Source organism: Neolamprologus brichardi, chromosome 17, assembly GCF_056152115.1.
Source record: "Neolamprologus brichardi isolate AB-2024 chromosome 17, ASM5615211v1, whole genome shotgun sequence".
NCBI lineage: Eukaryota > Metazoa > Chordata > Actinopteri > Cichliformes > Cichlidae > Neolamprologus > Neolamprologus brichardi.
The window spans coordinates 14332317-14346840 of NC_142120.1; the positions used below are offsets into that span (position 1 = coordinate 14332317).

General features: G+C 39.1%; 2 protein-coding genes across 3 annotated transcripts; one reads left to right on the top strand and one right to left on the bottom strand.

Moving 5' to 3' along the window:
• Positions 1 to 1310: 1310 nt before the first annotated feature.
• On the bottom strand, positions 1311 to 8672 carry LOC102781010 (uncharacterized). Its single transcript, XM_006780791.3, has 9 exons — positions 8543 to 8672; positions 7844 to 8046; positions 7654 to 7755; positions 7478 to 7573; positions 7292 to 7402; positions 7101 to 7218; positions 4254 to 5025; positions 3352 to 3410; positions 1311 to 3270 (listed from the first exon to the last, which is right to left on the bottom strand). Exons 1-9 carry the CDS (start codon positions 8574 to 8576, stop codon positions 1769 to 1771), a joined length of 2997 nt encoding a protein of 998 aa, XP_006780854.2. The 5' UTR covers positions 8577 to 8672; the 3' UTR covers positions 1311 to 1768.
• Positions 8673 to 9123: 451 nt separating this feature from the next.
• On the top strand, positions 9124 to 14303 carry washc3 (WASH complex subunit 3). Of its 2 annotated transcripts, XM_006780794.2 has the most exons (8): positions 9124 to 9186; positions 9377 to 9481; positions 10246 to 10344; positions 10440 to 10505; positions 10602 to 10733; positions 12460 to 12576; positions 12658 to 12722; positions 12812 to 14303. In XM_006780794.2, the coding sequence occupies exons 2-8, from the start codon at positions 9431 to 9433 to the stop codon at positions 12909 to 12911; spliced, it is 630 nt and encodes a 209-aa protein (XP_006780857.1). In that variant the 5' UTR covers positions 9124 to 9186; positions 9377 to 9430; the 3' UTR covers positions 12912 to 14303. The 2 variants fall into 2 exon arrangements, with proteins under 2 accessions (XP_006780857.1, XP_006780856.1); XM_006780793.3 differs by lacking the exon at positions 9124 to 9186 and having other exon boundaries at positions 9272 to 9481.
• The last annotated feature ends 221 nt before the right edge of the window (positions 14304 to 14524 follow it).

The following is a 14524-nucleotide window of genomic DNA, read 5'->3' on the forward strand; positions in this document are numbered from 1 at the left end:
AACCATCAGATCAGTGAGTCATTTGGTTTTTATGTGAACTGCTGACACAAATAAAGAACAAAGACACATCACCTGACATGCAGAATCATTTTTCAAGGTCACCTCAACAGCACCAAATGTCACCAAGCACGTTTTCGCAAGAGTTCCACATTTAAACAAATTAAGGCTTGCTTGCAGGTCCTAAATGGGCCCCTCGTGTATGTCACAAAACATGATGGTAAATGGCCTGTATTTGTATAGCGCTTTTTACTAGTCCCCCCTAGGGACCCCAAAGCGCTTTACACACCCAGTCACCCACCCATTCACACACTGGTGGAGGCAAGCTACAGTTGTAGCCACAGCTGTCCTGGGGCAGACTGACAGAAGCGAGGCTGCCATATTGCGTCATCGGCCCTTCTGGCCAACACCAGTAGGCGGTAGGTGAAGTGTCTTGCCCAAGGACACAACGACCGAGACTGTCCGAGCCGGTGCTCAAACTGGCAACCTTCTGATTACAAGGCGAACTCCCAACTCTTGAGCCACGATCGCCCCGTGTCTCTGATTCAGTGATCTGACAAAACTGAATCAGAGACACAAAATCAAACAAAAAAGAAAGAAAGAAAGAAGAGACAAACAGAACATAAAGGACCTCAAAGAGCAATGAAAAGTTGGAGAGGGTGCATTTATGATCAGTGTTGCAAAATGAGATATAAAACAAAAACCCAGAGATTTAAAAAAAACCAATCAAATGATACACAAAGATCCAACATAGGATAAAACATGACTGTAATGAGACAAAATGTTGTAGAACATCAGCAAAATGTCTATTTGGCGAGACAAAACTACCAAAAACTGTGCATGGTTTTCAGCTTCTCTGTGGAATGAGTGAGGAGGATACATGTGCCCAGAGGCCCTAAACTTTCATAATCCGTCCATGCATTTTGCATGTTGTGTATGTTCAGGTCTTTTATAGTCTTAAATTATTAAGGCCTAAATGGAAGAAACTTACCGCAACAAAGTGCTAAGACTTACTAATGAGCAGAATTATCACTACAGATGTAAGGCAATGGCGGTGACAGAAAACCTGTTTCTGTACAGGTATTATAAATAGTCCTGAGGGGAGGATGTGCATGTCTGACCACATTTCACAATAATGCATTCAGTAGCTGCCGAGATATCAACCTCTGATTTCCTGTCATTGTTACTCATCACAAGACTGAACTATGTATCCCTTTGAGGTTGCTTGGTTTGGCCTTAAAGTTGAATGCAATCCAACATACAAACACTTTCTCAGCAAAAAAAGAAACATTACACACATCATAAAAGGACCATTTATTGCATGATGCTCATTTTAATGTTTGATGACAGAGTTCTCCAAGAAGTCTAGAAATTGGATCTAGAAAATCATGTTTTTCCTTTCTTTACTACCTGCTGGTAGTATCTTTGTTTTCATTTATAGGTGGGCAATAGTACGATGGCAACACAAAGAAGGAAAAAGGCAGTACATGCAGTGAAAAAGTCCACTACAGGAGCAGTTTTTGTTCATCTTCCATTTGAAAGTATTTTGAATATGATTTCCTTGTTGTAAAGTGAAAAGAGTAAAACTGCCAATATAAAAATGTATTTATTTATTTTTTTTAAAAAAATCTAATTTGCTGACAAGCTCAGGGCCTGTTTCGCTCCTGATCTGCATAAAATATATTTTCTCCAATTATATAAATCTAAACAAAATATTCCTTCTCCTTCCCCACCCTACTTATTTAACCTCTGGGAGTTTCTGTTACAAGTTTCATTCCTTGGTCTCTACAGACTGCACTGTGTCTCCTTCGTCTCTATGTGTCTCCATGTGTTTTTTCAGTTTGGCCTTAGATGCGAACGTCATCATGCACCGCTCGCAGCGCGGTTTCACCCGCTTTAAGCCAGAATGGCTGCGTTTGTGTCGTGCCAGCTCAGACGAGCTCTTGAACTTCAGCTCGCATGTGTCGCAGGGATACGGGCGTTCCCCCGTGTGGATTCTCTGATGCAACTGAGCCTCACTGAGGGTGAGGAAGGACTTCTCACAGTGTCCACAGGGGAATGGCCTCTCTCCTGTGTGGATCAGGTTGTGTCTGGTGAGGGCGTAGGGTTTGGTGAAGCCTTTCCCGCAGTAAGTGCATGGGTAGGGGCGGGCCCCAGTGTGTGAGACGATGTGCTCTTGCTGTGTTTTCTTGCTCTTAAAGCGCTTCCCACACTGAGGGCAGGAGTACGGCCTGTCGTCCACGTGTGACCTGTGATGTTTTGAGAGCTCGCCCTGTGACAAAAAGCCTTTCCCGCACTGAGAACAGAGGAAGGGTTTCTCCCCGGTGTGCATCCTCTCATGTCTGGCCAGCACAGACACCAGGGTGAACCTCTTTGGGCAGTGGGAGCACTGGAAAGGGCGCTCACCCGTGTGAACACGGAGGTGTTTGATGAGCATGAAGCGCAGCGAGAATCGTTTGCTGCACTGGTTGCATTGGTAAGGACGCTCCCCAGTATGGGTGGACAGATGCCTCTTAACGTCAGACCTCCGAGTGTACGTCTTCTCACAATGTGGACATTTAAACTGACGCTTCACCTGATGCATCTGCCTGTGCTGAGAGCGTGCGAGTAGGGTGTCGAAGCCTTCGCCGCACTGCTGGCAGATGTAACGTTTAGCAGTGACGTGGGACTTCCTGTGCTCCAACAGCTCAGACGGAGTCGGGAAGCTCTGACTGCAGATGGAGCACATTTGAGGCAGCTGGCTCTCCTGCGAGTGAGACTTTTTATGGTGGACAGTCAACGCCCTCAGGTTAGCGAAGGAGCTCCTGCATACCTGGCAGGTGAAGGAGATGGCTACGCCGTGATGTTTGCTCTCGTGCTTCGCCAGATCCCACGAGTGCTGGAAGGTTCGGTCACACTGCGAGCAGTGAAACGGTCTCTCTCCCGTGTGAGTGAGCTGGTGTCTCCTGACATCCGATGTCCGGGTGAACGTCTTACCGCATGTTTCGCATGTGAGCGATCTCTGACGGCCGTGCAACTGAGAAACACTCTCTCTGCTTTGCTCTGGCTGCTCTGCTTTTCTCTCCTCCGAGTTTCCTCTGGGAAAAAGTTTAATAGATGTAAATATTTCATCTGTGCTGGAGGGGGATGGTGTAAATTTAACTCCTGAGAGAGTCCTGTATGCTTCTTTGCGAACGCTCTGCATGTGGAAGTGTGGAGGACTGTTTTCATCCGAGTTATGGAAAGGACACTGCGAGCAGGTGAAGATGATAGACGTCATCTCGTGTGCATCTCCTGCATTAAAATAAAGGAACAGATACATGAGTGGATTTATTTAAGAAGTTCAACATTGTTTTCTTCTTGACATCACATCACCTTTGTCAGATCCTTTGATGGCTATCACAGAAGGGGCAGCTGATCCATCAGCAGTGCTCCTGGAGAAATCAAAACACTGTGTCACAATATTTAAAGGAAAATCTCTCAGATTTTTCACATTTTTGTGATATGAACAAGTAGACAAAAGTGTAACAGGAAACCATAAATGTTTAATCAGAATGCTAAAGTACATAAAGTACAATCCCTTCAAAGTCTGTTATCTTGTCCTGGGATACAGCAGTTTATATGCAGTCATCATAGGGATTAATATCATGGTAATTTCGAGCTTTTAAAGAATTGGGTGCACAAGTACAACAAATTCTTGCTTTTTAAAGTAATTAAATATGTATGCTGTACAATCATTTCACTTTGGAAAAAGAACAAATCAAGGAAATCATTAAAAGCTCAAAATTACCCCGATATTCATGTCCACGATGACTGCATGCAAACTTTATCTGCAGATGAGAAACTGCTCATATCTGTGTACTAAATATGCTCCAATGAGCACAAAGACATTAAAACCAGGGAATCGTTCAGCCTATAATTAGTTAATTAGTGAGGTTTAGCAGTGCTGACGGGCAGATTTATTTATTTTTTAACATTTGCACCGATCCAGAGCAAGTGCTTAAGGATGCTGGGTGTAGCTTCACATTTACCAACCAGACATGAAGGTAATGACCTATTTTCTTATATTATTTTAACCATGACCAGGAATATTTTAACCATATTCCTTATTCCTATTCCTACTTAAATGGATGAGCATGAATTAAAACGTGCATCTTTAGATTATAATAGCTATACCCAAGATCAACATAACCAAATTAATCTGATTTGTTTTTGTTATTCTAATAAGGTGTACATTTCTGCTAAAGATATTTGGAATGAAAATAATGTTTTTGTACATTTTTGGTTCTTCAGGATTTTCTCTTGTTGTCCTTTTTATTTTACACGTCTCGTTGCAACTCGGCGAAGTCTTTAGTTGCAGACGTGTGGATCTGCGCACGTTTCCTGACGTGTCAGACTCCTGTGCTTCCGACATTTCAGTCTGGATTTCTGCCATTTCTTGAGCAGAAAATGAATTATCTTTCAGATCTGCGCATATATTTCTCTCTATGCCTCCAAGCTGGAACTCATCTGTCACTTCTTCTGCAATGACTTCCCGTTTCCCTTTAGTCACTTGGTCACTTATTTCGTGCCCTTCATGGCTTTTTCCTTCATCTGTTCCCTTTCCTGGTTCAAGATCGTCATTTATGGATGACTGGTTGTTCTTTTCTGTAAGTACGTCTTGCCCCCTTAATGCAAAGGTTCTCGTCAAAGTCTCCAAAGCTTTCGCTACATCCACAGTCTCACTCGTTTCTTCAGCCCTCACAGCAGGAGCCTCTTCGTCGCCAGCGCTATCAGCACTTACAGCCACTATCTCCTCTTCATAGAAATCTGTCTGAACTTGAACTGCAGCCGACTCCATCATTTGCTCATCCACCTCAGCTGCTCCGACTTCCACTTCAGTGTAAACGGTGACCACGCTGTACTGGTCGGTTCCCACTAAAGTGACTGGGTTCAATACGTTAGCGTAGTTATGGATGGCGTCCAGTCCAACTGATACGTTTGTCTTTTGTGAGGGAGGGATTGATAATGCAGACATAATGGAGTTACCAGCAGTGGAAGAAGGACCGTCTGCAAAAAAGAGACTCATCAGCTACTGCAGAGAGAGACATATGTAAACAAAATCTCTCAATTAATTTTATTTATATAGCGCCAAATCACAACAATAGATGCTTCAAGGTGCTTTATACTGTAAAGTAAAGACACTACAATAATATAGCAAAGGTTCCAGCAATCAGGCAACCCCCTATGAGCAAACAAGCAAACATGTGGCAACAGTGGGAAGGAAAAACTCTCTTTTAAAAAGAATAAACCCCCGTCAAAAACAGGCTCAGGTACTAAGAAGTAAGAGTATAAAGTGTATACTAATAATAGTACACACACACACACACACACACACACACACACCCACAAATGTATTTAGGTGTGATGAACACATCAACATCTATTGTATCTGTTATTAAACATTTAGTTGACCTGTTACAAATATGTGGGAATCACAGTAGGTCAATCATTTTGTAGTATCAGTCTAAAACAGAAATATATACAATAGAATATGGAATGACTGAGTTCATTTATATGCGAAGTAATATTTTTGATTGTATTCCCAAGCCAATTCAACCTTTTCTCTCAAACCTTCTCTTCAAAACATTGAACCTGAGAGGTCACCTAGATATATTCTCAGAAATTGTAATTTAAAGTTTGCTGATAAAAGCATTAGGAAGTCACGAGCACCTCTCTATTTTGGTGTAAAAATTATGTTAACATACTGTAATACACAATTCACTCAAACATGGCAAACAAGAAGAGGATTAAATAAATGTAGTTTTGTTTATACAACTTGTGTTTTTAAATTTCTTTTGGCATAAAAAAGATTAAAAATATAATTTATTACATTAGGAAATGTCACTAAAATAACTTTGTCACTTAACAGCCATCAGGTCACCCTATCCCACTTTGAGTTAAGGTTGAGTTAATATTCACCTCTCTTCGTGGAATTTTCCCCGTTTAGAAAAACTAAATGGAAAATCCCATCAATGAATAACTGCAAGGCCAAAATGTATGAAGGAGACTTCATTTGAAAAATAACAACTTCTAGTTTCTGGAAATTTATTTGTTTAGCATGTGAGTGAAACATCATCAAACCCCAAATGGTTTGCTGGAGATTTGGTGGGTGTTTAGAGGTTAGATAATTCAATTCAATTTTATTCATATTTGGCCAATTCAGTCGCCTCAAGGTGCTTTATATCCTGATGGAAAGACCCTCCAATTTTAGAAAGAAACTGACAAGCACGCAACCACCTATGAGGACAAAAAAAGTATTTAACAGAATGAAACCTCACGCAGAAATAGGCTGAGGGAGGTGCTGTCAGTGCTGTCACAGTTGAGTGAAGGAAAGCAAACCAGTAGTCTAAGCCTATTGCATCACAATGAGTCCGCTAGGGTCTATTTGACATAATCTGGTCATCAGATAGGGATTGTGAGGGTCACATGGAGCTGTGACCCTCACATATTGAAATGCACCAACTATACATGCATACCAGGTGGACTTCAAGTGGGCTTTTAACAAGTAAAACAGGAATGACTGCTCAGCTGTTGGTGCTTTAGCTGTTCCTGTCCATAACAGAGTAAAATCAAAGCCTAAGGGAGTCACCTGATCCAGCTCTAACTATAAGTTTTATTAAAAAGTAAAGTTTTAGGCCTAATCTTAAAAGGTAGAGAGGGTGTCTGTCTTCAGAATCCAAACTGGGAGCTGGTTCCACAGAAGAGGGGCCTGATAGCCAAAGACTCTACCTCCTGTTCTACCTCTAAAAACTCTAAGTAAGCCTGCAGAGAGAGGGCAAAGACCTTATTAGGTAATATGATACTAATAGGTCTTTAATATATCACAGGGCCTGTTAAGATAAGCATTATATCTCAGAAAGTTCTGATAAAGTGCATTACTATACACTACAAACCTGTTGCTATGAATTTATCCACTGATCTTGAAATATTAAGAAGTGAGAACTAATTATGCAACTTTAAATCTGACTTTTTAACCCAGCTGTGATGGTGCAACATCTTGCTTCATAGTTTTGTTGATTGTGAAAACTGCTGCAGGTCTACTTAAAGTAAAGCGCTATACAAATACAGGCCATTTTACTTACATGCCATTTTCAGTAGTCCTGAACTTTTGTAGTGCTGATAGATAAAGCTCAGATCTTCAGTTGACAACTGAATGCATTCCCCCAAAACAGAAGGAGCTGAGTCCAGCCAGGCTACAGTCTGTAATCACAGCACGGTGTTAATATAACCTGCTGAAAATCACCTGAAACAATTATGTTATCTGACTGAATACCTGCTTTAGGTCTGGTACTGGAAGCAACTTTTCCAGCTTGGAGAGCAGATCCCATAATAACATATTTAGTGCTGAGTCATACTGTGGACCGTATTCCACTGGAAACACTTCCTGTAAGATAATAAGATGTTCCTTTTATTCTGAGCATTTTCAAGCAAAGATATGAAATACTAAAATATGTCATACCTGAAAAAAATATGCCCTCTCAATTGGATCTTTCAGCAGACTTTGAACCAGAGCGACAAAAGTAGACTCTGTTGTTTTCACCTCTGCATCCCTATACTGCAACAAATTGAAGTGATATCTTGAAAAAAAAGTACAGGGCACACTTTATTTTAGCCGCTTCTCTTTAACGTACTTACATCTGTGTTTTCAGAGGTTACTGGGAGTCTGTCCAAATGGCTCTGGATTGCTTGAGAATCAACAGAACCGCGTGTCGAGCCTTTGCAAAGCTCCAGTATCAACTGAAATATCAATAAACTGAGTTTTTACAGAATCAACGCAGCAAAATAAACATACATGGATGGTATGCCAGCCAGACTACCTCCTCACCCTCGCTCTGAGTCCGAGGATGAGCTGGGCTCTCTGCCTGTGGCTGATCAGACCAGGAATCGCCTCTGTCACTGTGAACACGAACTCCTGCAGCTTCTGGTAGCTCATCACATCTTTCTGCTTCACCAGCTGCCACATGGAGGCAGACAGAAGCTGCAGAGGTGGCACCAGGAGTTGGAGGGATGAGAGAGACAGGCTTGGATCTAAAACATAAAGGTGTAATGTAACAAATGGTCTTTAGAGGGCAGCAATCAGCTTTAAACTCCAGAACTCACACTCACATTATAACAATACATATATGTTATTCATTTAATTCAGTGCTGCTCATATATTACTAAGGTAATAACTTTCTCAGGTAAAGCAATGCACACATATGTATTTTTTTTTTGCCCTGTATTTAAACAGCCATAAGCTTGGGAACCCGAATAATTGCTGGACTGTCCTTAATAAAAGGAGTTTTAAATTGCGATTCTTCAAATATATCATTAGCTATGGTTTAGATAATAAATTAAGCATAATACTTGACAGAATAATAAAAAAAATCTGAAAATAATTGATTTATTTTTTATGCTAAACCTTAAGTTTGACAGCGTGTGCGTATCACAATTCCTTTAAATAGACGGCCACCGCTAAGTGTGTAACCGGCATAGACGTAGCTTACTTTAAATCGCAGCTGGTTCAGATTGCCACTGTACCCACCGCTTGTTTTCTCTGCAGAGTCGAGAACCTCCATGTGTGCACTGTGCCTCTTGTGGTGCCGAAAATTAGGCGTTAAGTTGTTTTGTTTTAGTTAGTAGCTAACATGCGCTGTTCGGACGCAAGCACCGTTTCCTCAACGCTTATACTCTGATTCCGCTTTTCAAAATAAAAGTATCAAAGCTGTCAGGCGACTTGTCTCACTGACATTAATTTCTTACAGTTTTGTTTTTAGTTGGAAGACAAGATAGAACAGACTTTCCAAATCCTACAAATCCTAAAAAATGAGTAATTCCAATTCCAAAAAAGCAAGTAAACAAGTAAACATTGCATCTGCATGCTTTTTCCGAGCATGAAGCTATACTGCTCATTGTTTGAGTTAATTGTTTTGCTTGCCTCCTATCATCTGTTCTTTATTTTTTGTTGTCAAAAACATATAAATAAATACCTAAATAAATGCAAATTCTATACAATAATGATATTTTCATGGCTAAATTACAAGTAGCTCCGAATGTAGCAAAAGTTCAACTTTTACTTTGAAGTAACACCCAACCCACCACCCCCTCTTAACTTTATTTAAACACAAACAATTTACAGAAAAATACAAACATGGCGGTTGAAGTCATATAATAGTGCATATAATTCAGGTAAAGCGGGGAACAAGAAAAAATATAGGGTTAAAAAAAATACAGGCTCGAGGGTTTTTGAAGCGCGACTTCGAGGCAGCCTTCTGCTACGCAGTTGGTGACGTCAGGACGTGATCACGCAACCCAGAGTCACGTGAACCGTTTCACATATGTAAATGTTTTAATAACCTGTTTTCGGTCTTTTTTGCAGTGAAATTTCTTGCTGCTGAATTTGAAAGTGCACTTTAATCTTCAGCCATCCAACATGGACGAGGACGGGCTGCCCATCGTGGGCTCTGGAGTCGACCTTACCAAGGTTGGCGTTGACTAGTTAGCTAACATAGCTATTTGAGTAGCTGGTGAGGAAATGAAAGCAGGCACAAGCAGAGCTGCTTGACATATGTTTTGTTTAAGAAGTAAGATAACACAAAGGCTGTTTATCGGTGATAGAAGCCTATAGCTTGTAAGTCATTAACAGATATGACTGTCGCAAGCGCTTGTAGTTCAATTTCCCTGATAAATGAGTGATTTTTTTTTTTAAGTGAATATATGTTGTTTCTACACTTGATCTTCCAGGGTAACAGATTTAACCTTTGCAAAGAGATATACTTACGCTTATCTTTTGTTTAAAATAAATCTATGAAGTGAAAATGTCTGTCATTTGTATAAATAACTGTTTTTCGGGAAGGGATGCTTTTTATTTTATTAACCGTTCTGGGCAATATTAGCTAATCTAAAATGCTATTTTGCTCTTGTGAAATATAAGTGGTATATTTTGCATTCAGCATTTGAAGTTGCCTGTGAATGACTGTCAGCGTGTTAAACTTGTTCTACTCATTATTTATTTTTCACAAGAATAATAAAAATAGTTTTGCATCACGTTTAAAAGCAAGATACTTCACAAAAAACTGATTGTGCCGACACCTAAAAGGAGCAGGGGAAAGAAGATGTATGCAGCCTAGGGAGGAGAAGTTGCTTTAAGGGGAGATTGGACTGGGAGTTGTTTCATTTCCTCATTTCCTTGTTATATTACACTTATGTTCCTTTTACCGTAAATTTCTTTTCCTGTGTTTCCTTCAGGTTCCTGCGATCCAGCAGAGAAAAATTGTTGCCTATCTCAATCAGTTTGTTGCACACACAGTCCGCTTCCTTAACCGCTTTTCCACAGTGTGTGAAGAGGTTTGTTTATCTTTATTTTTCTTCTGTTCTCGTCATGAAACAAAAAATCTCTGTAACACTTAAATCCTGAACTGTTGTATAACATCTTCCCCCAGAAACTTGCAAACATATCTCTTCGCATACAGCAAATAGAAACCAGCCTGTGCATTTTGGAGGCCAAGGTGAGTTCTGAAGCCTCTGCAGGCTGCAGTGCAACATTATCTTAATTTAATGCCAATTTTCTTGACATTTATGGAGCAATATTGTGCTCTGTGTAGTTGTCTTCCATTCCTGGACTGGAGGACGTCACAGTCGAAGGACTCAGTAAGCAGCAGACTGCACAGGCCAATGGACCCATCATCCCCAATCAGAGCCAAATCGATGGTCCAGTAGCAGCGCCTCAAGAAGAGGTAGATACACAAACTCATACACGTGGAGCAGACAAAGGTTTCAAAGCACCCCCAAGACCACCTAATTAGAACTTAATATCTGACCTGTTTAGTCCATTTTCAACTTGACAATCCCACATTGAGAGAGGCTCCTCTAATATATTTTTGACATGATGGGAGCCAGAGCAGTTTTTCTCTTGACTCTCAGGGTAACTCAGTCTTCTGTATTTGTTGTCCAGACATTCAAGTAAAATTTTCCACTGTTTTGACTACAGTGGGATGTCCCACCACATGTGTTTTTGTTTTTCTTCCTCTAGATGAAGAAAGGGAATATTTCCATGGAGCTTTATCTGGCTGAAGTTCAGCTCCAGAGTAGCTCTTTTAATGCAAGAGAGTCAGTAAAGAGAAAAAACTGAAGTAGTTGGAATTGTTAAAGAGAAATGAAACTTTGTTGTTTTTTCTTTTTGGGAATATAATTTGTCAAATTTTAGTGGTTTTGATGATCTCCTCTTTCACCTGAAGTGAAAATGAAAGAACTTCAAAGCAGGAATCTCCCACTTGTATTATTTATATCTACCAGTGGAGCACTTTTAAAAAAGAGCCACATGAAGATAGTTTAGGGTAAATGAGATGATGAAAAGAGAATAAATGTTATCTGAAAGATCTCTTGCAAAGAGGACCTCAAACAGAAAACCTTTACAGGCTTTCATTTCTCTTATTGTGAAACATTTGCAGAAACATGTTGTGGAAAAGTCAAACTTTTTTATTTAAAGACAAAACATTTATCTTTTTACAGTTAACACTTCATGCGTTATTCTACCACAAAAGAGAATAGATGAGGGGGGGGGCAACAAATCTCTGGAAAAGGGGAAAGAGGACCTGTTTAAGTAGAGAAAGGTGTGATGAATGAATGAATGCCAAAGGAGATGGTCTTACAGGGGAAGATTTATTAAAGCTAAATATCATCACTGAAATCCTGTACTATGAGATGCCACAGGGCTCCATCTTAGGACCGTTGCTGTTTAGTGTATTCACCAATCATTTTTTTATGATGGTGTTGCTGGGAGCGTTGTATGTACATTGTAATGTATTTGAGCAAGTTGCTGTTAAGTTAGCATTCACCATTCAAAAAGTTTTCAAATGCTCTGAGCAAATTTGCAGAGCGATCGGGTCCACCACAAGGGGGCACTGTAGCGTGCCTGAGCAAGGCACCACTACAGTCTACTTTCTCTAACAGAGAAAATAAAGCTTGGAATTTGCTTCCAAAGGATTTGCAGATTTGCACAGATTCTCCTCTCATGATTTGGATAAAAAAGGATTTTGAGAATTAATTTCATTATAATTTTCTTTTTGTTTTTGCAAAATGTATTTGTTTTTTATTATATGTGTGTCTATGCACATATTTATTTGGTATTTCATCATGTGCATATCTGTTATTTGGTGATTTCACTGGTTTTTAACTGCCCAGGGCCTGCAGATGGACACTAGTAGCTAAATCTAATACAAAGCATCTTTTGCTTTCATGTGATTAATATATTTAGTACATGGTCCCTTAAAGAAATAAACACGTAGCACTACGCCCCTAAACAAAGTGATGAAATGGGTATGTTTCCAGGTACTTCCAAAATTGTATCACCTGATTTAAAAACATATCTTAAACTATGAAAATATAAAACCTGTCAGGATATCTGCTGTCATCTAAACCGCTTCACTCTGCCTTCGTTTCTGTGCATGTGTCATGTTGCAGCCTGCTCAGACCACACCAGAAGCTTCAGCGACGCAAAAAGCAGAAGCGGCTGCAGAGAACGTCATGACGGTGGCCAAAGACCCGCGCTATGCCCGATACCTGAAAATGGTTCAAGTGGTGAGTCATTATTACTGTTGCTGTGGTTACCTGCGTAACGGTTTAGTTTTGTGCCTTAATGTGATGTTTAATGTGCCAAAGGGGGTTCCGGTGATGGCCATACGGAATAAAATGGTCATGGAGGGTTTGGATCCCAATCTGCTTGAGTGAGTGTTTTTTAAATTACTGTTCTGGTTATTACCAGTTTTCTGATAAACTGACAAACAGTATGTGACTTGTTCTCTGTTGATCACAGCACACCTGATGCCCCCGTGCCCGACGGAGGAACGAAGACCTCGGAGGACCAAGACGCTGCCGGCAGCAACTCTGATAGTGAATCATCTTTTAGTGACTGAAATTGCTTATTTGTCCTCAACACACAAAGTTTCCTCATCCATCGCCGTCTGCACAGCTTTAGGCCCGTAGCGAGGAAGTATGAGGTACCTGTTAAGGGCTTCGAAGGAGGTGGTGTGAATGTAGGTGCCTGAAACAGGAAATCCAAATTGAGTGACTGTAGTTTCAGTTTAAAAGAGCTGAACTGGTTCTCCTGTTTGGTCAATCAGTGACCTTTATTTTTGAAAAAACATTTTTTTCTCATAAATTACTTTTCAAGAGGAGGAGATCATTTTTTCTCTTAATCATATAAGCAGCAGTCAGAAGATGACAGTAGCAAGTGTTTTAACAAAACCAAACCATATCACATAGAGGTCTTCTGTGGTAGTTGCACCACTGACTAATCACTAATGTCTAATCTCTGAAATGTTGTGTTCACACCAGCTGCAGAGAATATAGCTGGAAACCCATGAACATTCACTCTTAACAACCAGCAGGATGAGAAGGAATCAAGTTACAGTACATTAATTTAGAACTTATCATAATGTCCCAAAAATTTACTCATGTTCATCTAAACCTTCTCCTTTTTCCTGTCTCTGTTTCAAAGCAAAGTTCAACTATACAGCTCGAGATTACCTCAAGTTTGTCTTTTATTTCTTATCGGCACTGAGGAGAATCTGAGGTCATGTAGCATGAAGTGAACGTTTTGGTAAAGTTTACATATTTTAACTACTCCCCTCAGCTCACATCAGTTCTATGGAAGCTTATTACTGCCAGTGAATTTTTTCCCATTGATAACTCAGACTTTTGGAACCTAATTAAATTTTTAAAAATGAAATTAAAAATTAAAATTAAAAGAAGTTTTTTTTTGAGTGGTGAAAACGAGCTTCCATAGATTTCGCCTCTGCATAAACTTTGTATGTAATTTGAATTTGGTGTGGATGCACAATAAACCAGTACACCCTTTCTTCTTGCAGATTTCAGGCAAAATAGGAAGAACAAATATGTTGGTATTTTCAATGTTGGATATGTTCGTGTGCATTCAGGGTTAAATTAAATCTTTGGATCTTGAAACGCTTTTCTCTCTATTTTTTAAAAATTGTACTGTTGTTTAATTATTTTTAAGTTAGACAGAAGTAAATACGTAACAGTTCTAGCACAAAGACTAAATATCAGTGGTGTCAAACTCAAATACACAGTGGGCCAAAATTCAAAACTGGAACAAAGTCGCGGGCTAACGTTAATATTTATTGAAATATATTTATTCTTCCAGATATAAGAATGAATGTTTTCTTATGGACTCAAACACGTTTTTCTGAAAAACTGAATATGGAACAAGCAAAGCTTAATACTAAACAAAATATATATATATATATATATATATATATATATATATATATATATATATATATATATATATATATATATATATATATATATATATATATATATATATATATATATATATATAATATATATATATATATATATATATATATATATATATATTATATATATATATATATATATATAATATATATATATATATATATATATATATATATATATATATATATATATATATATATATATATATATATATATATATATATAATGTATAATACCAGTAGGCCAG